The following is a 22,971-nucleotide window of genomic DNA, read 5'->3' as shown; positions in this document are numbered from 1 at the left end:
AATACCGAAAAATTCTAAAACCGTTTTCATCCCTATCTCTGGCTATTCTATTAGGTTGCGGAAACCAAAGCAGGAGGCGAGCAGTAGAGTAAAGAACCACCACCGGTCCCTCTTCTGGGTATATAAAGGCCCGGGCAAGACCCGTTCAACACTTCGCCCGAATCCGCCGCGAAATTCAAACTCGAAGGCGAAACGCCCGTTCCTCGAACGACTCGCTCACGCGCAACGGCCGCCCCGCGAACCACCCGTCCCGTCGCATTAACTTCGCGGCAGGGCAAGCGACACCTTTGGCAGGCGAAGCGGGCGCCGTTTCATCTCCGCCATGATGACCGCGTCAAAAAAGGTGCGCCACGCCGTTTAAATTCGTATACTTTTCCTCTTCCCCTTCCTCTCTCTTGCCACAGGGACCGGGAAAGGGGACATTTCGAAAGGGATCCTTCTCCACGAAGGAAGCAGGCCCCGAGCCCTCCTACTAATCAGGGGTTCGAAGGCTGGCCCCTTAGAAGGGTTCGACAGCCGCCTCAGAGCACTCGGGCTCCGCGCCCACTACTGATCAGGGGTTCGAAGGCTGGCCCCTCGGAAGGGTTCGACAGTCGCCTCAGAGCACGCAGAGCGAGGGATGACTCTGGGTACATCCGATACATGGCCGAGGCTCGGGCTACGCTCCCGAGGTACCCAAGGACATTTCCGAGACCAGCAGGAGCGATTTTGTAACGGAATCCCATCAGAGGGAGGCATCGAGCCCTCGGACCCTATCGAACGAGACCGGGTCCGGCAAATCACCTGCAGGTACTTTTGGAGCGTGCCTCTGGGCCACTAGCCGACCCTTATCGAACGGGGCACAGGCGTCCACTTGGATCACCCATTAGCAACTCACTGGAGACACCATATTCGGTGCCATTCGAGGGCAACATGGCGCTTTCCCCCCCCCCCTTCCTCCTTGGAGAAAGGCGACGAAGGGGCGTATCATAAAAGTCGAGTCAGTCCTTGATCATCCTCTCGCTTCGTGCAGAGGCTCAGGGGCTCCTCTCGCAAACCCGACTACGGGCTCCTCTCGCAAACCCGACTACGGCCAAACCGTTGACAGCGTCAACAAACCAGCCTGAAAACTCGGAACCTGACCATGCACCCAGGCTACGATCAGATCGCATTAGGGAACAACCAGACCGGCCAAGGCATCACGAAAGGCATTAAGACCTCAGAGGAGTCAAACCACTCCTCCGAGGCCTCGAGGGCTACACCCGGCGGGTGCGCTCGCGCGCACCCACCGGAACAAAATATTATCGAGAAAGACCGGTCCCCTTGCAAAAAAGTGCGACAAATCCTCCAAGCGAGTACCAACATTCCCTTTAAGGCTCGGGGGCTACTATCGGGTACCATAATTAGGGGTACCCCCAACACTCCTAAACTCGGCTGGTAATCACCATCAGCGCAAACTGTAGAGACTGATGGACGCAATTCAGGTCAAGGCTTCGTCTACTCAAGGGACGCAATCTCGCCTCGCCCGAGCCCAGCCTCGGGCGAGAACAGTAGTCCCAGGCGAATTCATGCCTCGCCCGAGGGCCTCCTTAGCAACGGGCGCACCCTCGACTCGCCCGAAGCCCAACACGGGCAGGCTTCGTTGTGAAGCAACCTTGGCCAAATCACCCCACCAACTGACCGTATCGCAGGCGCATTCAATGCAAGGATCGCTTGGCGCCTTATCCTGACACGCGTGCCTCAGTCGGCAAGGTCGAAGTGACCGCAGTCACTTCGCCCTCCCACTGACTGACCTGATAGGAAAACAGCGCCACTCGCCCCTCTCCGACTGCTGTGCCACCCGCCAGGGTGAGGCTGACAGCAGCTGAGTCCAGCCTCAGGCGCCACAGGAAGCTCCGCCTCGCTCGACCCCAGGGCTCAGCCTCAACCTCGACCTCGGAAGGTGGTCTCCGCCTCGCCCGACCCTAGGGCTCGGCCTCAACCTCGACCTCGGAAGGTGGTCTCCGCCTCGCCTGACCCCAGGGCCCGGCCTCAACCTCGACCTCGGGAGGAATCGCGTCCTCGCCCGACCCCGGCCTCGGCCTCAGGAGGAGTCTCCGCCTCGCCCGACCTTGGGCTCGGACCGACCACGCCGCAGGGGGTACATCATTACCCTACCCCTAGCTAGCTCAGGCTACGGGGGAATAAGACCGGCGTCCCATCTAGGCTCGCCCCGGTAACAAGTAATGATGGCTCCCCGCGTGCGTCCATGACGGCGATGGCTCTCAGCCCCTTACGGAAGCAAGGAGACGTCAGCAAGGTCCCGACAACCCCGACAGTTGTGCTTCTACAGGGCTCAAACGCTCCTCCGACGGCCACGACATCGCGTACACAGGGCTCTAGCACCTCTCCGACATCCACGTTGGCATGTACATAGGGCTCTGGCTCCTCTCTGCCGGACACGTTAGCATATTGCTACACCCCCATTGTACACCTGGACCCTCTCCTTGCATCTATAAAAGGAAGGGTCAGAGCCCTCATATGAGGGGTGGTCGCGCGGGACTCCCTCTCTCCCTCGCGAGCGCTTGTAACCCCTACTGCAAGCGCACCCACTCTGGCGCAGGATAACACGAGCCGCGGTTTTCCCCCCTTCGTGTTCCTTCTCGCGCCAACCCATTTGGGCTGGGGCACGCAACGACAATTTTACTCGTTGGTCCAGGGACCTCCGAGGTCGAAACGCCGACAGATAGATTATCATAATCTAGACTTTAAATTGTATAATCTAGACCTATAAACCTAGATATTTGTTTACCTACCAAATTATTTACGATGGATTATATAATCTAGAGTCTGGACAGATTATACTCTAACAAATAGGGTCTAAGAGAGATGGTCGTCTTAGCCTCTTAGGATGCCTATATTGATAAATTGATTTTTGGAGGTGGACATTCTAAGACGACAACCTCCATTAAGCGATGATTTAGGTAGTGTTTGGTTGAGGAGCCAAGTAGAACGGAGCCGTTCCATTCCTGATTCTAGGAACGGAGCCGCTCTGTTCTGTGTTTGGTAATCTGGAACGGAGCGGTTCTGTTTTTTGTTTGGTTGCAGAGTGAGCGGAACGGAGCGTGACTGTGAGAGCGGGATTGGAACGGAGCGGCTCCGTCCCATTAATTTTTTGGAGCGGAATGGTTCCGGATCTGAGGAGAATATTCCCTAATTGGAGCCATTCCGTTCTAGTTACTTTGTAACCAAACAACAACAAAATTGGAACAGAACGGTTCCGTTCTACTTGGCTCTTCAACCAGAGGTGGTCATTCTAAAAGTCGGTTTTCTAAAATTGATTTACGGAGACACACGTCTTAATATGTTCGCCTTTATAAATAGTTTACAATTGCATCGAAATATAATCCATATTTTTTATGAACTCAAATGAAGATGAATTTTATACCAATTTTTATGAACTTAAATGAAGGTGAATTTTATACCAATGTTGACGCCAGCGGCATAGCTAGGATTTTTATTTTTTTTCATGAGGTATGACATATTTTTTCATAAATAGTTTAGTATAATCTATAATGATTTTGTATGCAATTCAGAATACAAAGATAAGAATATCATATAAAACTATATATTTAACATTTATGTCCATAAGTATATACATTAGAATACAAATATAATATGAAATAGTCCAAACATCAAGCAGAATACACCGCTGGTGTCCGTTTTTTTTCTAGGCCTTCGTGGATTGGTGGTCCGGTGGACCTTAGGATGGGTCTGTTTGGTTCGGCTTTTTTCTGAAAAGCTGGCTGTGAAGAAAAACTGGTTGTGGGGAGAAACTGGTGGTTAGAATTTGGGTGTTTGGATACGCAGATTATGAGATTGTAGATTATGGTTAAAAAAAGGAAACAGATAATGAACTAATGAGCATGTAATTGGAAATTATCTCATGTGTTCTCCATTATAAATAGAGACATATTAGTATTAATACACATATTAATACTTTCTTATGTGAACACAAAACGTCTTAGAAGATGACCATAGCACGAACACGCTCAACATCATAATTGCAACTGGAAAATCAATTGCCACGGTAGAAAATAAATGAAATATCAATTGCCACATGCAAACAAAAGCTACCCACATGCAAACAAAAGCTACGGATGGGCACAGTCGCAGGGGTGCGGGCGAGGCCAAGAATCGAGCGACTTCTGCCAGACGTGACCTCCCACGCGCTTATGAGTCCTTGTTATATTTCGGCTTTTGAGCAAAGCGCTTCGTCAAGAATCCCGGCGAGAATCTAAGCGTTTGGATGATAAAAGCTGCTTTTGGTCACCAAAATTGGCAAAAAGCCGAACCAAACACAGCAGATATGCCACGGCCCACCCGGACCACCCACTGGCTACACCTATGCTTGACACGATATATAACTTTATATCTAAAAAGTTTTTGAATTGATAATATTTATGGTATCGAAATATATTAAAATTAAATTTGTTAAAAAATGTTAAATGTTGGCATGGGCTATTAAGTGCTAGAGGCGGTGGCAATGATTATTTTGAGGTCCTCATAATGTTAGAATTGGGTTTTAAGTAGGACGTTTATGCAATATAAGAAGTCTGTTTCTCTTGTTTATTTGTAGTTTAGAAATGAAATCGAAATTGCAAAGGATCGTACAGGGGGGCTGGCCCTGGCCTGCTGCGGAGTGCCGCTACGACGGGCCTAGATCAAAAGTGCTTCCATTTCGGCGACCGGAGCGCAGTGGCGTGATGCCGCGTCCTGTAGGGGCACAATGTGGTCGCGTCACGCCGAGCTGCCGTGCCCTGCCGTCAGGGCGCAGGTGTCGCGGTCAGTCTATGCCCGTGTTGTCACCTCAGGACGCCCGGCAAAGCTACGGCGTCTAGTACCCCGTACCCGCTTGCCACAGTACTTGCCGCTTTGCCAGGGTGAGGGTCGCACCTGGCCTGGCCTATCCCTATCGGACGTGCAGCGCAGCAGTAGCTCCCTTGTATATTCGCTGCCTCTCCGGTCCATGGGTCGTCTACGCATCATCGAAGGTGTTGCAGCGGACCGAGTAGTAGTACTGGCTCTTCGCTTCGGTAGCAGCGAACGCTTTGTTCTCACAAGTCTCAAGTATCCAGAATTCCAGACAGACAGCATGCCCTGCCCCTGCTGTCCTTGGCAGGCTCCTTCAGCCGCTGTCTCGGCTTTTTTTTGCTACATGAGACACGGGAGCAATTAGACCGTTAGTCATGTTAGTATTGTAGTATGTCTTTGTCCATATAAATATTTAAAACTTCATATTCACTCCGTTTCAAAATATAATTTATTTAACTTTTTAAACCACAACTTTAATCAATCCTCTTATTCAAAAAAAGAAAATCATGAAAAATTCTAAGTCATATGTAAAGTATATTTGACAATAAACAGAACCATAATGATTTTTTTTGTTTTTCCCCCATATTTTTTTGAACAAGACGAATGTTTGAAGTTAGGACTGAAAATTCAAACCAATTATAATAAACTAAAAACACGATTGGATTTGTTTTTTGGTAGCTAACTCGACGAATATGTTGAAACCAAATGTAAGAGACAAGAGTTAGGCATTAATAACCTCAGTGCTCTTTTAGATGTCGAAGAGAAGACGTGAGTAAAAGATATTTGTGGCAAGAGAGTTGTTGAGTGAAGTTCTACTACCCATATGGTCCATAATAAACCTCAAAATTCTCATAAAAATTCAAACAAGAGCTCAAACAAAAGAACATCACTCCTTTTAAGAAGAATAAGAAGAAGAACAAGAAAAAAAAAGACAAATGTTTCACTTGTGGTAAGCTCCAACATTGCTAGGCGGTACCAAGAAGCCAAGTGAAAACCAAACAAGAAATCTATAAGCATGGTAGAGGGTAATGAAGGAACTTCGAGGTAAGGTCAAGTTGTCATTCACCTGATTGGTGAGTTGATACAGGAGCCAATATTCATGTGTGTGCTAATGTTGTTTTTTATTTTATTCTTATTAGGTAAGGAGAAGGTCCTCATTGTTGATGGGAAATGGAGCTTGTGCAGGGTGTTCATGGTGTTGATACGGTCGATCCAAATATTACTTCATGAAAGAACATACAACTAAAGAACGTGCAAACCACACCCAACACGAAGTTTCGTGGGTGTGGGTGCGGGTTTCGTTCAACCGCAGGTGACTCGTAACCATCCCGAAATTTAGTTTATTATTTGTTCTACGTAAAAATGATTAAGATACAACAATGATTATTTTGAACAAGTAAATTGGCTAATGATTCATGAATGTTTTGTACTTAAAATTTATAGATATAACTCAATTATTAACTCGAACCGTTTATTTTTGTAACGTGAGACACTTGCGGGTAAACACTTAAAATCCACATCTATGTTTATTTTAGCTGGTTTTCAAAGCAGGGAAGTGGTACTTCAGTTTTTTTTGGTACTACAACTCAAAAAAAAACTATAGAGTCGAGGTGTTTTGGTAGAAAACATTTACTCCAACTTGGAGTTCTACTCCGGAGATATCAGATATGCCAAACATGCGCTAAGATGGCACTCACAATCTTTCTATTGCCGCCAATCTGTTCGCATCTAATTGGATCAAAAATCAAACGAGAATACCTAATTCTGTAACAAGTCCAACGCCAAATTAGTATTGTTCTCGACTAATCGGGCCATGTAACGGGTCCGTTTGTGTGACACAGTACGAATTAGCAACGACACCATCATCTCCGCTGCACGAACAACTCGGAACCTGATCAGCGGTGTGGAGGAAAAGAAAAAGGAGAGCGGAGACAGGAGGGGCAAAAAAAAAAACCTCATGGGCCGGGCGTACACTGTTTTAATCCGGCCCCGAAGAAAATAGCCTGGCATCGTCATGGGTGTCCAATCAACCAGACAGTCCAAATATCGGCCCTTGAAGTATTTCCGGGCCTCATGTAAGGTTTTTTCTTCTTCTGTCGGGCCTACTGTAAGGCCCTTCAGAGCAAGATCGTGTGGCCTTGGCCAATCAAATCCAACTTGAAAACCTTACGTTTTTCGTACACCGTCGAACATATCCATCTGCGCAAAATCGTGGTGTACGGACAACACCGTGTTACGCACGAACCCAAAAAAAAACCCGTTCCAAAAGCAGCTCGTCTTCGCGTGGAACTGTAGGTCCGAATTCCGAAACGTGCATCGTGCATCACATTCGATCGAGCGCCCCATGCACTCCACATGCGTTTCACATGACATAGACACCGCGCGCATACGACAAGGCGAGGGGTACACCCAGGAGGCCAGGACCAGAAGGAGGGACATCAAACCGAGCAGGCTAGCGCTCGATTTCACATGTGGTAAAAAAAATAGTAATAAAGAAAGCTAGCGGTCCCGAGCCTCGTCGTCCGCTCGCGCGCGTGGCTGCACCGCCCAACCGGCGGTGGCACGCGCCGCATGTGCTCCTGGGCCGGGTATGGGCGCCGGCGCTCTGCCGCCGCCGCCGCCGCCGCCAGCCAAGTCGAGGGCGGACTATCACACACGCGCGCGCCTCTCGCTGGACTTTCACCTGGGCTGCCGCCTGCCGGAGCCTGTGCGGTCGAGCGCGTGCCGCCGGGCTGCCGGGTGAGTGCACAGTACGAGAGGGGTGGAGAGCTACGCTCAGGAGCGCACGCGCGCGAGCACCGGGTACTAGGCGAGCCGAGACCGAGAGGCCCGGGGTTGGTGGCGTGGCGCGTGCGTCCCCCCGGCTTGCCGCCTCGCTCGTTGCGTCAACTGCTCGCGCGTGCTCTCGTACGTCCACTCGTGCAGGATGGCGGCGTGGCCATGCATGCGATGCGATGGGAGCGAGTACGCGCGCATGGGAATGGGACCAATGGAATCTTGGTGTTCCGACCTAAGCACGCTACACAAGTGCACACCTTGCTATATATCGATGGAGCAGCTAGATGACGTGAACATTTTTACGTGTCGTTCGTTGTCCATCCTGCTTCTACTGGCAGTTCGATTCGTTTCTCTAGCTCGATGCGCTTTGGCAATAATTAAGCATAGTTTTAGTCATCGTGTGTGTCTTGCTATAGATGCATCGATTTTACCCGAAGAATTGCAACAGCAGCTTAACAAATCCTGCGTTCTGACAAAACTACCGGCCGGCCTGCATGCATGCAGAGCTCGTCGACCAGCTAGCTGCAGCAGGGGTGACTGGGTGAGCAGTGAGCACGGTGGTTTCAAATGCCCGAGTTTTCTTCGCAGAAACTCACAAGCCGGCATCGAACATCAGCAACTGCCACGCGTCCACACCGGCCGGAACACAGCAGAGCGTGAGAACGCGATGCGACACCGTGCGGTGCACAGATCAATATTAGGCTGTGACAGTAGTGACGCCGGCAAGGCAAGGCAAGCGCGCTGGAACGGAAACGCTGTGGTAGTCGTCGTCGGACTGACGCCGATGGGCATGCGTGCATTGCGTCGCACAGATCATTAGGTTATTGAGGGGGGATGCGAACGGATACCTTGCTTGCGGGGTGCGAGCTCGCAAAGGCAAGCTTTAAAGCGCAAAGCAAACGACATTTGAATCCGGAAGAGGAAGAAGAGGCGACAGGGAGAGATGCTTCGGCTCTGCTATATCTGTCTCTTGTTTGCTCCCACACATGCCCCCCTTTCGAACCATGGCCATGGCCGGCCGGCTGGACCCACAAAAACATGCTTTTGAACAGTCCCAAGAAGAAGAAAAAAAATCTCACCCATAACGCCCGCCGCCATACATACGTACTGTACTCCGTACTACGTACATAGACTAGGAATCCGTTTTCGCCGTACGTACTTTTTGGAACTACGGCGCATATCTCAATGTCGCCGCCGCCGACGACGGTCGAAGCAGCGATCCGGTCAAGACGCATGGGCCCAGTTGGAGTGCGCTTTTTTCGGTCGGTTTTCTCGTCTCTGGCCTTTCCTCACTGGGACCGAAATATTCCACGTGGCCGGAGTGGTGTCGTCCTGGCTACGCATCACCACAATCCAAGCCACGTCACTCTGCCTTTCCGGCTAGGCGGCTAGCGTATTTGCTCAAACTGACATTCTGCCGTCTCGTAACGGTGACGCATCAAGTATTCTGATCCACTAGAGAGAGCTACTACAGTACCTCTCTTTATCCTACTAAGTAGCTAGAATATACATTTTTTTCTCTCTCTAAAAAAATTCCATGACATATTAAGAGCATAAACAAATGTTATGTATATCACTGTCATTTTTTTGTAACAAAATAAATGAAGAAATAAATTGGACCAGCACGCCACGCACACGCGCGCACAGCCGATCAATAGCCACTGGCCTGTGGATGGTGAGCAGCCAGCCAGCCAGTAGCGTAGGGGTAGGCTGGTGAAGTGAAGGGATGGATCATGGATGGCCGCCGAACCAGGACGGAGACGGACGGGCCCGGCCGACGACAACCGCGCACGCCTCGGGATGCGAACTGGCGGCGGGGGCCGCGCGGGCCTCAAGGAACCCAGCTGCGGGGACCGCCGGCAGCGCGGAAGCCGACGCGACGAGCTAGGCCGCCCGCCTTTCACTCTTCCGGCCTCCGTCTCTCTCTCTCTCCTCCCATCCTCTCCTCTCCTAGTCTCCCCTCCTGCCGGACGTGTCTCCACTGTCCACTCACCGCGCTCCAGTCCGCCACGCTGCCGGGCGCTGCTGGCCCCGACACCGTGGGCCAGCCCCGGCCCGTGGTGCGCGGAGCCCAGCAACATGCACGCAGCCACGCACCGGCACCGCCCGGCACGCTGCTGCCTGCTGCTGCCGCCTGCTAGCGCTTCTGTCGTACCAGTACTACTGCTGCGTTCCTCAGTTCCTTCCTCGCTCTCGATCTATCACCAAAACCCGCCTGCTAATCACTCCGGTGTGGGAGTTGGGGTTGGGTTCGGGCGCGCAACTTTTCCTCCCCTTCTTATTCACATCTCCTCACCAGCAGCCGCCGGCACCACCATCCATCCATCCATCCTCTCTTCTTCCTCTGCAAATCGATCGCCCGGCCTTCCGGTTTGTTTGCCGCTGCAAATCGATCGCGCGTCGCTCGATCGGTGCATCTATCGTCTCCTCCGACGTACCGTCCTCGCTGCGTACCTTCCAGTTCGTCGATCGACAACAAGGCAGGCACCAGCGGCAAGAAGGAATTTCAGTTAGTGCTCTATAATATGATCAGGTAGGGTAATCAATCAAGTAGTAGCTACTAGCTACCAGCTGTGTGTTTATACGTATTTCTTTTGGTGTGTGTCGTAGCTAGGTTTTGCGTGTTTGCTCGTTGATCTGTTTGGCAGCAGAGAAGTAGAACACACCTTGATCGTCGCTGCTCGTTGCTAGGTCGTAGTCAGATCATATTGCTGCTGGTGATCGACCGACGATGATGGCCGGGGCACCGCCGACGATGCACATCTGCATGGACTCCGACTGGCTCAAGGTACGTATATACCGTGACCACATACCTGGGTTCTTGTACTAACATATATAATTCCTTTCTGGCAGCTCACTAGCTCCTCTCTTTGTTGATCTCTGCGCTATATATCTCTTTAATTATCTGTTGTTTTTTTGTCATAACGTACTACTAAGTTGTATGTCTCTGCTCTCTCTACAATAATGGTTGTTTATTAGTGTAGACTTAATCTGATCAAAGGCAGTGAGATCGTAATAATAACCTTTATGAAACTACTATGATCGATCACAGGAGATATCCAATTAATAGGTCCACAAGGATCGTTATATCTTACTTAAACCAACAAAGAAACTAACCGATGAAACTCTGGAAGGATTATTGCTCACAAATATGTCGAAAAACACAAAGGAAACAACCACATAAACAGTATAATAAAGTGTACTGCACCTGCACTACCGTCAGATTCTTACCCATATATTAATTGCAAGCAAAAGCAACAAGAGAGATAAAGAGAGATCTGAACAAGTACATCTGATCTACATGGCTTTAACTTTAGAACACTGCAAAAGCCGTGTATATCGATCTCTTTGACTGTCGACATAACACGTGAAAAGAACAACGTGAATAAATATACTTGTCGATATTTTACCATAATTTTATTAGGGAAAACACTATTTTTTGTTAATGATAACTAGTAAGTAATAAGCACATATATGTATGAACGGTAGACGATGTTCTTATCATGTTATGTGTTTTCAAGCTTAATTAGACCAGATGTTACCTAGCAGCACGATGAGACCATTCTTCAAATACATGATGGCGCCATGGCGGACATGATGAACGAGCACAAGATTTTATGTAATCTCACTGACAATTCTATCTAGTACGAGTTTATAGGAAGTGCCTGCATAATGCATAAGAAATCAATAAAAAAACGAAACTACGCGCGCGCAAAGGATCAGATGTGTGGCGGCCAGGCAACAGAGACTGACCAACGTGATTTCAAAAGCTACGGATTCACCATTGGCAGATCAGAGATCTAGAAACTCTGATCTACATGATGCCTCCATCATGAAAACCATAATAATCTCTGGATCTTTTTGCACGCACCTCTTTCACGCATTCCGAGGCTTCCATTCTGTCACTGCACGGCTCATCATGATTTGCGATCACTATGCAACAAACGTGGTCTCGTGCTTTTCAGGGCATCGTCGTCCCCGAGGAGCCTGGGATGGGCGGATCGTCGTCCTCACCGTCAGCGGAACTGATCGCATGCCCTAGGCCGCCCATGCACGCCGCGGCGGCGGATCACCGGCGTCTGCGCCCGCAGCACGACCAGCCGCTCAAGTGCCCCCGGTGCGAGTCGACGCACACCAAGTTCTGCTACTACAACAACTACAGCCTCTCGCAGCCGCGCTACTTCTGCAAGACGTGCCGCCGCTACTGGACCAAGGGCGGCTCGCTCCGCAACGTCCCGGTCGGTGGGGGATGCCGCAAGAACAAGCGAGCCAGCGCCAAGAAGCATCCCGCCGCGACGCCGATGCAGCCACGGCACGTGGCGGAGACGGGCCTCCACCTGTCCTTCTCCGGCGTGCAGCTGCCGCCGCCGCCGTCCCCCGCCGCCGCGGCCGACCCGCTCTGCAGCCTCGGCCTTCTGGACTGGAAGTACGACCCGATCCTCGCGGGTTCCGGTGGCGCCGCCGCTGGCTCGTTGGATGGCGCGAGCTCCGAGGCGCACTTCGCTGGGGCGGGCATGCTGGGCATCCCAGGCGGCGGCGAGTGCTACGCGCTGAGTTCGCTCCGGTACGCGGCCGACCTGGGCGAGCACCTGCAGCTGCAGGGGCTCCCGTTCGGGCTACGTGCTGAGCAGGAATCGATGGAGGTGAAGGCGGCGGCGACGGAGAGGACGCTGTCGCTGGACTGGTACAGCGAGACAAGCCGCGCGCCGGAGAGCGCCCTCAGCTCGCTGGGCGCGCTGGGCCTGTGGAGCGGCATGCTCCGCGGCGCGCACCAGCACCATGGCTCCTCGGCGGCCATCTAAGATGCTGGCGAAAACGTGCCTCTTCCACTACATGCTTGCGTTGTATGCTAATGGATTTAACCAGTACGAATGACTACGTAGGAGTGCTTGCTTTTCTTGTTGTTTTTGCCTGTTTTCATCTTCTGTTTCCTTTCGCCCTTTTGTTTCTTGGTACTTGCTACTCGTCATTTCAGATATGACGTCTCTGTTGCCACTTCAAAGTTCAACATTACGTTTTATCTATGTATTGAACTACGGATTATGGAACCATGCATAAATAGAACTTAGAGAGCTTGGGACGAATATTTTGCTGATATTTCATTATGGCGATCTAAAACATTTACCATAAAACCGACTCACTGCACACAATAAAACAACCTTGCTAGTCACATTTCTTTCGCAAGTTCTAGCAAAATAGCAGGCGTCTATGATAGAGACATAAGAGACACAACCTACCGAAATTCGGCTCTTTGTCGAGTTCCAAATAATTTGCCGAGTGTTTTATTTTGGTTGCAAAAAAACACCTGGTAAAAAAACACTCGGCAAAAAAATCTTTGTCGAGTGTTTTATTTTTAACACTCGGCAAATAGTTTTTTCTCGGATGTTTTTTAACATTCGGCAAAGAGTTTCTTTGTCGAGTGTTTTTTTGACACTAGGCATAGCGCTTCTTTGTCGTGTATTTTGTTGGGTTTTTGTGATTCTTAATTTGCCGAGTGTTTTTCTTTGCCGATTGCCTGAAAAAAATACTTAGCAAAGAACCATTTATCGATAAAATGTTTACCGATTATTCTTTGCCGAGTGTAACACTCGGCAAAGACTTTGCCAAGTGTAAAATGACATTTGCTGAGTGTCGAAAAAAACAAAACAGTAGGGGAAGAACTGAAGAAAGGCTAGGACTAATTAAAATTGTAACATCTCACAATCTTATTGTTGGAAACCTAGTGAAACTCTCTAAATGTTATTTTTAGAATACAATTTTGATAGTAATTACCTTTGAAATTATAACAGAAAAAATGCTTACAATAAAAGATTAAATGAAAAGGATCCCTATAGGCACTAAGTAATTTATTGGTTCAAAACTAAGTACTCCCTAATAATTTAAGTTAAATCATCACTTTATAAAGGGATATACACTAGAAATTATTTCCTTGAAATAACTATCTTAAGGTGTAAGAATTATCTATTTAAAAACATTTGCATGCATATAAAGATAAATAATTAATTAATAGAGAAATTTACTTTTCATGCTGGAGTTTATTGTGCTTGTGCATTTTGAAGTTTAATATTCAAACTATGGTTTGGAATTTCGAATTTAGGTTGAAAACTGAAATAGAAAACAAAATAGAAAAAAAGAGAAGCCTCACCCGCGCCCTCGGCCAAAACCCTAGCCCCGTCCCGCTTCCCACTCGTTTTCCTACCCGCCAGCCCAACCTTCATCCATATCGCGCTGACACATGGACCCAAGGACCAGCCACACCTCTGTCTCCACTGCCACATGGGGCCCAGAAGTAGTAACTCAGCCTTGGTTCCCCACACGCGCGCCTGCCCTCGTCTCGCTGACGGGTGGGACCCAGCCCCTTCCACTGTTTCTCTTCCCGGGGTAGGAACACTACAAAACTGGCCATCGATGCCTCCGTCGCATGCACCGTGCCAGCTCGGTTTGTCCCAATTTCATGAGGGTTGTTAGGATGTGGGGTGCGGCGAATAAGTATCGTGCCCTCGCACCCCCTAGCCATCTTCATCGCGGGAGAACGCCACAACCCGAGAGCTCGCAAGGAGGGACCCCGACCACCGTCGCTGGTGATCCTCTCGCCCACGACCAATTTGACCATGGACACAACCCTGGACCTTCGCTGCGATCGTGGAAAATTGGTGGCAAAGTCTGGGAACGATAGGGTTGCCGCGCCGTCAGCGATTGCTCGCCGTACCTCACCGCCGTCGTGGGTTCCGCTCCTCGCTGCGGGCGTGCCACTTCACAACGTAATCGTCGGTGAGGGCCTCTTCTCTAAATTCATCGTTGTCGTGCCACCATCTAGCACCGGTAGAGCGAAGTTAAGAGTTCTTAGGGCGCGTGATCGCGGGGCTCCGACGATCCCCTGCCGTGCGGGCGCAAGCGCCACCGTGCTGCTTGACCTGGGCGAGGGAAAATGATTCGACTAGGTAACTCTAGGGCGTTGACTGCTTGATCAATGGTTCGAATGTAGTGTTTGGTTCCAGAGTATAGTAGAATCGAACCGCTCTGTTCTAGTACTGAGACTGTTTGGTTCGAATCAAAGTGGAACGGAGCCACTCTATTATAGGAATATTCTCTCAAGATGCTGAATCTCTGGGCTCCAAAAAAATAGCCGGACCCGAGCGCTCAGCAAACGCACGACGCCGGTCGTGGCTTGCATGCCTCTCGCGCGATATATATATATATATATATATATATATATATATATATATATATATATATATATATATATATATATATATATATATATAAATAAACAAAGACGCACGATGCCAAACTTAATATATAGTGTTATATTTAATATAATTATATATATTATAGTGGTATAAATATGCCAAACGTATGATAGAGTCGATTCGTTCTACTTCACTCTAGAACCAAACAAAAAACAGAGCCGCTCCGTTCCAGATTACCAAACACAGAACAGAGTGGCTCCGTTCCTAGAATCAGGGATGGAACGGCTCCGTTCTACTTGGCTCCTCAACCAAACACTACCCGGTGTCATTAGATCTAGGACGAGGATAGGTGATCCGATGGACGAGATTTTGTACAGGTTCATATCATCATGGGACCTAATCTGCGCCGTAGAACTAGATCTAATGGCTGGGAATCGGGGATACCCCTTTCGCCGAGCCAGATTTACAAAAGAGACCCCATAGTGTTTCAAAAATAACCCGCCACTTTGTTTTACATAGGAAACCTCGAGATTGATTTTTTTAATACAGTTCGGTCCTTAGAATTTTCAAATAAACCCCTGGAAGCTATTTTTATGTATAAAATTAATTCTAAATAACCTAGAAACTTGTTTAATCCATATCTCATATGTTTTAACTCTGATTTGACCTGTTTGAGTTGCGTTAGCTCCGTATAAACATTTACTACGCAATAACATCAATAACTATGTCATGTCACATATTTTTGTAATTAGATATTTATTTATGTATAGTTGATTAATCTAACCAATCAAGGTAATATGTTTATAATTATAATTTTAATGGAAGATGATCTCTAACTAAGGTATGACTTATATTAAAGTTAATCTTTAATGTATATCTAACATGATTTATAAAATCAATGTAAGACCTAGTATTAATTGTTTATTCACGTAGGACTTGTATTAAATTTAATCTTTAATGTATATCTCACAAGATTTATAATTTGAATAGAATACGAGAACTAAAGAAGACGATAATCGCAATAAAGTAAATGGACAAGAGACACAACAATTTTATCCCGTGGTTCGACCAATGCCTACTCCACATTGTGGTGACCTCCTTAGGTAAAGGGTTGCACTCAACCCCTCTCAAATGATCCAAAGATCAAACTTGAGTATCACAGTTGTCTTTGTTATATCAATTTCCGGTTGTGAGTAATCTCCATAAATTGGAGTCTCTTACGCCTTACACAAATGATCTCAATCAAAACCGGAGTAAGGAGGGAAGTAGAAACACACACAAGAATACAATCACAGAAACAACACACACACAAGCGAAGAAGAGAGCGCATGAATGAAAATTGAAAGTCGCCTAGAGGGGGTGGATAGGCGGAAACTGAAATTTACAACTTTAAACACACTACAAGCCGGGGTTAACGTTAGAACAAATGTCAAGTCCGGGAGAGAGGGGAAAACAAATCAACTAAGAAATAAAGCGGATGGACACGATGATTTGTTTTACTGAGGTTTGGTTCTAAAGAACCTAGTCCTCGTTGAGGTGGTCACAAAGACCGGGTCTCATTCAACCATTTCCCTCTCTCAAACGGTCACTTAGACCGAGTAAGCTTTCTTCCTTGATTTCCCGGGTCACTTAGACCCCGCAAGGACCACCACACGATTGGTGTCTCTTGCTTCGCTTGTAAGGCTTTGAGAATAAGAATGAGAAAAAGAAGAAAGCCAACCAAGCGACAAGAGCAACAAAGAAACACAAGAACGATTCTCTCACAAGTCCTAAAGCACTAGAATTGAATTGGGGACTTTGATTGGATCAGTGGCTTTGATTTGTGTCTTGGAGTGTTGCACTTTGCTCTTGTATTGAATGAAGTGTGATGGATGCTTGGATGGTTGGAGTGGAGGTGGTTAGGGGTATTTATAGCCCTCAACCACCAAATAACCGTTGGTGAGGGGCTGTTGTCGATGGGCGCACCGGACAGTCCGGTGCGCCAGCCACGTCACCCAACCGTTAGGGTTCGAGTGCTTTCGACCGTTGGAGCTTTGTCTTCTAGTGGCACCGGACAGGTACTGTTCACTGTCCGGTGCCCCTCTGACGGTTTCTTTGACTTCTGCGCGCACTGTAGCGTTCGCAGGTGTCCGTTGCAGTCGACCGCTGTGCTGGTAGTCGTTGCTCCGCTGGTGCACCGGACAGTCCGGTGGCACATCAGACAGTCCGGTGAATTATAGCGGAGCGCAGCCTGAGAAACCTGAAGGTGGCTAGTTTGGAGTTGTACGGTCCTGGTGCACCGGACACTGTCCGGTGGCACACCGGACAGTCCGGTGCGCCAGACCAGGGCACTTTGGGTTTCTTTGCTCCTTTCTTTTTGAACCCTAACTTTGATCTTTTATTGGTTTGTGTTGAACCTTTATGCACCTGTGGAATATATAATCTAGAGCAAACTAGTTAGTCCAATTATTTGTGTTGGACATTCAACCACCAAAATTATTTACAGGAAAAGGTTAAACCCTATTTCCCTTTCAAAAACGAAAGATTCACATCTCAAGAGCGTGCTAAAATCTCTCTCTAATGAATCAACAACGTGTTTGCGGAGTCTTGGAGTTGTAGAATGCTCAAGGTGTGCTTGTCTACTTCTCCATGGCGCCTAAGGGGTCTTTTATAGCCCTAAGGGACCTAGGAGCTGTTGGAACTCCATTTGGAAGGCCCTGGTTTCCTTCTATCCGCGGGTGCACCAGACTGTCCGGTGCACCTGCAGACAGAAGGCAACTAGGGCCTTCCAAATGGGGCTCCAACGGCTCCTAGGCCCCTTAGGGCTATAAAAGGACCCGCTAGGCGCCATAGAGCAATATACAAGCACACTTTGAGCACACTACAACTTTGAGACTCTGTGACCACGTTGTTGATTCATTAGAGATAGATTTGAGCGCGATCTTGAGTTGTGACTCTGTCGTTTTGATTCTTGCACTCTCTTCTTGGCTTGTGTGCGTGTTGTTGATGCGATTGTGTTCTTGTGTGTGTGTTTCTACTCCCATCCTTCATTTTGATTGCAAACAATTGTGTAAGGCGTGAGAGACTCCAGTTTGTGGAGATTCCTCACAACGAGATTGTTGATATAAGGAAGATATTGTGGCACTCAAGTTTGATCTTTGGATCACTTGAGAGGGGTTGAATGCAACCCTTGACCTAAGGAGGTCACCACAACATGGAGTAAGCATTAGGCAAACCACGGTAAAAATCGTTGTATCACTTGTCTCTTTATTTATCATGATTACTATCTTCTTGAGTTATCTACTCTCTTACAATATTGCTCCTAAGTTTAATACACATCTTAAAGGAGCAGTCAAGAGAAGAGTCCTCTCTCTATCTCTCTACTCATACCAACTTGGTTTTAGTTCTCACTAACACTCATTATAAACCAAGTTTATGTTATTTAGAGTTGATTTTTGTAGGATCACCTATTCACCCCCCTCTAGGTGCTCTCACATTTCTTATGTGAGTGATCTACTTCTGTAGCAAGGAATGCCACTATATGCTTTTCTTACTCCTGGTAATTACTTTGCTGGGAATGACTAGGTATGTTGCTTTCTTCTTGTCCTCTGACATCCATGATATGTGTTGGCGGCGATATGGTACCAAGCACTAAAATGTACTACATGGCGGTGCTCTCTGCGGGAATGAGGACGGTTTGCGGCCCTGGGCCGGACGGTCCACGACCTCACTGTAGGAGCGGCTCCTTCCCTTCGTGCTTCTAGACGGTCCACGTCTAGGGCTCGGACGATCACGATGGCGCATGGCCTTCTCCTTCGCATGAATCTGAATCTTGCCTCCTAGGAGGGACCCCGTCGGGTAGGAGAGATCCATGAGTTGTCTTGGGGTCGGCAGGCAACCCAAGACGTTTCTAGACGATGTCGAGCCAAAGAGAGGTGAAGAAATAGGTCGAGGAAGACTAATGCTAGGGCTAGATTACTCCTACTACTAAGGAATGGAACGAATAGTGCAAATAAGATAAAATTGGTAAATATATTTGATTAGATCGATTGTGGGGGTTCAATTGGTCGTATCTTTTCATCTATATAAGGGGGAGGTTTGGACCCGTTACAAGTCGGCTCCCAAACAAATCCCACGGATTTTGCTAATAAATCCCGCAAGAAACCAGAAACTCTAACTGCTTCTGTTCACGCATGAACCGTCCGCGCCACCACCATGGACTGTCTGGCCAGCATGCAATTTTGGTGCTCAACAATATGTTTGGTGCAAATACCTGGAGAATGATTTTTGTTGTATACAAGTGGCAGGTTATCTCCATGGAGATAAAAAAGGTGACATCAAAGTTCTAAGCCCTTGTATTTGTCACGAAATGTTTACTTGATAGCTAATTTTTTTATATGTATATGTACTTAAGTAGCATCTATAAGATATGCCATCAGGAAGAAAATTCATAAAAAGTGCAGTAAACAACACTTCACAAGGTTGTCGATCATATGAGCTAGCCTTTATTGTACCTGGGCTCCATCAAAGCAAATTATGAATATTGAAAAAGGTCAAACGTTGTGTTAATCATCCTTTTATTGAAGATTTCAAGTCTTTGCACGATACACTTGAGAATGAATATGATTTTCTTTCTGTTTGCTGCTATGATTTTTCCGCTTATACATTTTTATTCCTCATATGTTAAGAAAAGACTGAAACATGGTCCCGTCCAAGAAAACCTCTGAACCCGGGTGGTGCGCAGGACGTAAACCAAGAATGGACGGGGCACAAATAGTGGATTTTTTTAACCAAGCCTGAAATTCGCTTCCCCAAGGAAAATGGAACCCGAGACCAAGAGGTGCTACTCGGAAACCTTAACCATTACGCTAGAGGAGGTAGCTTTGCTTTGGAATAGCGCTGATGTACTCTGCACACTTTCATATAATGAGTCATGAAATGTAAGACCACATTTCACAACACAGATATAATGTAATCACTGAAAATTGGTAGCAGATTCAAAACCTGCTCATTGCATGTGATATATCATACATAGTAGAGACAAAAGACAGTTGCAGTAACTATGGGCATATTTCCTACACACAATACAAGGACATCCATCAGCATTCCATTGGGAAGGCAATGTTAGCTATTGATAGTTGCACTTATTAGAATGTTGACGATGCCAGTAACTTTAACATGAATGTTTAGCAAAATCTGGAGGCTTATAGCTTTTTGGTTCCTTAAAAACTAGTAATTTATACAGAGAATCATCAATGAAGATTCCAGACACCATCCAATTGCTTATAATAAGACCTGTACAAGTACTTCAATAAGCTACCTGCCTACAGGCTACAAAATCTGCAGGTTGTAGAACTCTGAAATGACCAAACCTTCTTTAGGAACAAAACTCGCCAGGTTTCTTCTAAAGGGTAGGTTTGGTGCAGTGGTGAGAGCTGTTTAATTGAGTCACCAGCCGCGGGTTTGAAGCAGCCTCTCCACATTTATGGGGGAAGGGTTGCCTCGGTTTATCCCTTCTGTGGGCCCACTCATGTGAGAGCCTCCTGCACCGGGTCTGCCCTCCTTTTTCCCACCAGGTTTCTTCTAGAAGTTCGGCAACAATTGAGGTACATCAAGTATCAATTTCAATTCAAAGAAGAGCAGTCAGCTAAATCCTAGAATGCTAAGCCAGTGTCTACATGAAAGGAGCTGTCCCCGCTTCTTGACCTTCGTGACACATCACAGAGCAATGTACATATATTATCCCAATCTTGGTGAGTCCTCTCCCCAGCAATGAAAGTGTGCACTTAGTTAGTGACCTCAACTGAACTGTAACCTGCCACTTTACGCAGATCTCTACCCTTCACCATGTCCCTTGTGTCCTTTACATTCTCCCACTTCTCATCAAATGCATATAAATTTGTCAAGAGATTGTAGTAGCCAACATGGTCAGGATCCAGCTTGAGCAGATTCTTTGCTGCTACTTCGCTCATCTTAGTGTTGTTGTGTTTTCTGCATGCAGCAAGTAAGGCACACCAAGTATGGGCAACAGCTCTTCCATCCATATCACGAATGACTCTTATAGCCTCTTGCAGTTCACCAGCCCGGCCAAGGAGATCAACCATAGCACTTTGATGCTCGGCATTTGGCACGACTCCAAAAACTTGAGTCATGCTATCAAAAATTTGTATTCCTTCCTGAACCAGGCCAGAGTGGCTGCATGCTGATAACACTGACAGAAACGTCACATTGTTGGGTTGAATTGATGAGGCAATCATCCTTTGGTACAACGCAACAGCTTCTTGACCAAGGCCGTGGGCTCCATAACCAGCAATCATTGAGCCCCACACCACAATATCTTTTTCTGTAGTACCTTCAAATACCCTAACAGCGCTATCTAAGTCTCCACATTTTGAATACAAATCAAGAAGGGCAGCAGCTACAAATGCATTATTATTGAAACCATTTCTAACTAAATAGCCATGGAGACAAATGGCTAGGCGATTACCTCCAAATTCTGAGCATGCAGCAAGTACCTTCACCATCGTGACGGCATCAGGAACATGATCATTCAACAACATGCATTTGAACGAATGGAGGGATTCACCAGGGAGTTCATTTTGTGTGAGGCCACCAATGACAGCAGCCCAAGCAACCACATCTTTCTTTGGCATCCGATGAAATAAGCGCATTGCCTCCTCATGACATGAGCACTTCATGTACATATCAACCAAAGCCGTCGCTACACCCAGCTCAAGCTCACAACCTATGCTGACAGCAACACGGTGAAGTCGCTTACCTTCCTCAGCATCGACAACTAGCGCACAAGCCTGCAGAACACTCACTAAAGTCACTGAATTGGGCTGGACACGTGCCTTAACCATCTCCCTGTACATTCTGAACCCTGTGTGTGCGTCTCCGTGTTGCACATACCCTTTGATCATGCAGCTCCAAGTGATCACATCCCTATCTGTCATGCCCTCAAATAACCTCATAGATGCCTGTAAATCACCAATTTTCACATAAAAGCCGAGAACAGCATTTACTAAAGCTAGATCATAGCTCAAGCTGTTTCTGACAACATAAGCGTGGCACGCCTGTCCCTTCCGGACATGCCCCAACTGTGCTGCTGCCGACATCACACTCACAAGTGTGACTGGTGTCACCAAAACGCCCTGACCAACAACGTTCCTTGCAAAGAACTCCAGTGCTTCCTCGGCCATTCCGTTCTGCTCGTAGCCGGTTACCACAGACGTCCTGAGCACAATGTCCGGCTTCTCAAGCATGCCATACGCGTTGATGGCCCCAGCCATGTCTCCACACCTGGAGTACATCTGCACGATCGCTGTGGCGACAAAGGCGTCTTCAGACGCGGTGCAAGAGCGTACGGCGGCCGCGTGCACGGCGCGGCCATGGGTGAGCGAGGGGAGCGCGGTGCAGGCCCTCAGCAGGAGCGAGAGAGTGAAGCCGTCCCGGCGCACTCGGAGCCGCTGACCAAGGAGGATAGCGGCGCGCCACTGCCGCGCGCGGATGTGGGCGCGGAGGAGCGCGTTGGCGAGGCGCGGCGTCGGGCTGCGGATTTCGTCGAACAGGTCGCGGGCGAGGCCCGGAGGGTAGCACGCGAGGACGTGCGCGGTCAGGTGGTGCGAAGAGTGGAGGAGGCCCGAGCGGAGAATGTTAGCGTGGAGATGCGCGGCGGCGAGAGGGGTAGAGGTGGCGGCAGCGGCTTCTAGAAGCTTTTGGAGCGGTTGCATGGATGCGACGGCCGGAAAACACCCAACGTCAGCCAGTTGCCGACGCCGGTTATCGGTAGTCCACCGTGGTGCCGGAGCTGCTGCCCGCTTCGTGACGCCGTCGGAGCCGCCGCCAGCCTTGCCGCGAGGGCCACCGGCGAGGAGATGCACGCAGCTAAGGACGGATTGTTTTCTATTCTGTGAATAATGTTCGGTTTCTAGCGAAAAAAAAAAGAGTGAAGCGGCTATAGGAGTCTTTATCTAATCTACTTTCTTAAAACTTGACCCCTTTTGAAGCTTTGTCCGCATTCCGCGGGCTTACAGCCATCACCGTGTCGACGCGTGGCCAAGTTGATCGCGGAACCGAAACATTCATCCAATAGAGCTGTGAGCGCCTGAACGGTTCCGTGTTCTCCACTTCTCTCCCACACCGTCCCTCTTCTCCTGTGCTCAGCTACCATGAGCACGCTCTAGGCCTC

General features: G+C 48.2%; 2 protein-coding genes across 2 annotated transcripts; one reads left to right on the top strand and one right to left on the bottom strand.

Moving 5' to 3' along the window:
• Window positions 1-9,816: 9,816 nt before the first annotated feature.
• On the top strand, window positions 9,817-12,696 carry LOC100193142 (Dof zinc finger protein DOF2.1). The gene is made up of 3 exons (NM_001138300.1): window positions 9,817-10,144; window positions 10,303-10,399; window positions 11,577-12,696. The coding sequence occupies exons 2-3, from the start codon at window positions 10,343-10,345 to the stop codon at window positions 12,411-12,413; spliced, it is 894 nt and encodes a 297-aa protein (NP_001131772.1). The 5' UTR covers window positions 9,817-10,144; window positions 10,303-10,342; the 3' UTR covers window positions 12,414-12,696.
• Window positions 12,697-20,322: 7,626 nt separating this feature from the next.
• Window positions 20,323-22,722, bottom strand: LOC103653970 (putative pentatricopeptide repeat-containing protein). The gene is given in 1 exon segment (XM_008680796.3): window positions 20,323-22,722. A coding segment is annotated over 1 exon segment (2,079 nt). The 5' UTR covers window positions 22,514-22,722; the 3' UTR covers window positions 20,323-20,434.
• Between the last annotated feature and the right edge of the window lie 249 nt (window positions 22,723-22,971).

Source organism: Zea mays, chromosome 4 (assembly GCF_902167145.1).
Source record: "Zea mays cultivar B73 chromosome 4, Zm-B73-REFERENCE-NAM-5.0, whole genome shotgun sequence".
Taxonomy (NCBI): domain Eukaryota; kingdom Viridiplantae; phylum Streptophyta; class Magnoliopsida; order Poales; family Poaceae; genus Zea; species Zea mays.
The sequence above is the reverse complement of the archived record's forward strand: the minus strand, read 5'-3'. Positions and strand labels throughout refer to the sequence as shown.

What these genes read in the sequence shown, in the direction of transcription:
- LOC100193142 (NM_001138300.1), top strand. Translation starts at nt 10,343, where the DNA reads ATGATGGCCGGGGCACCGCCGACGATGCACATCTGCATGGACTCCGAC. An exon ending in TGGACTCCGACTGGCTCAAG is followed by an intron (nt 10,400 to 11,576) that starts GTACGTATATAC and finishes CGTGCTTTTCAG; the next exon opens with GGCATCGTCGTCCCCGAGGA.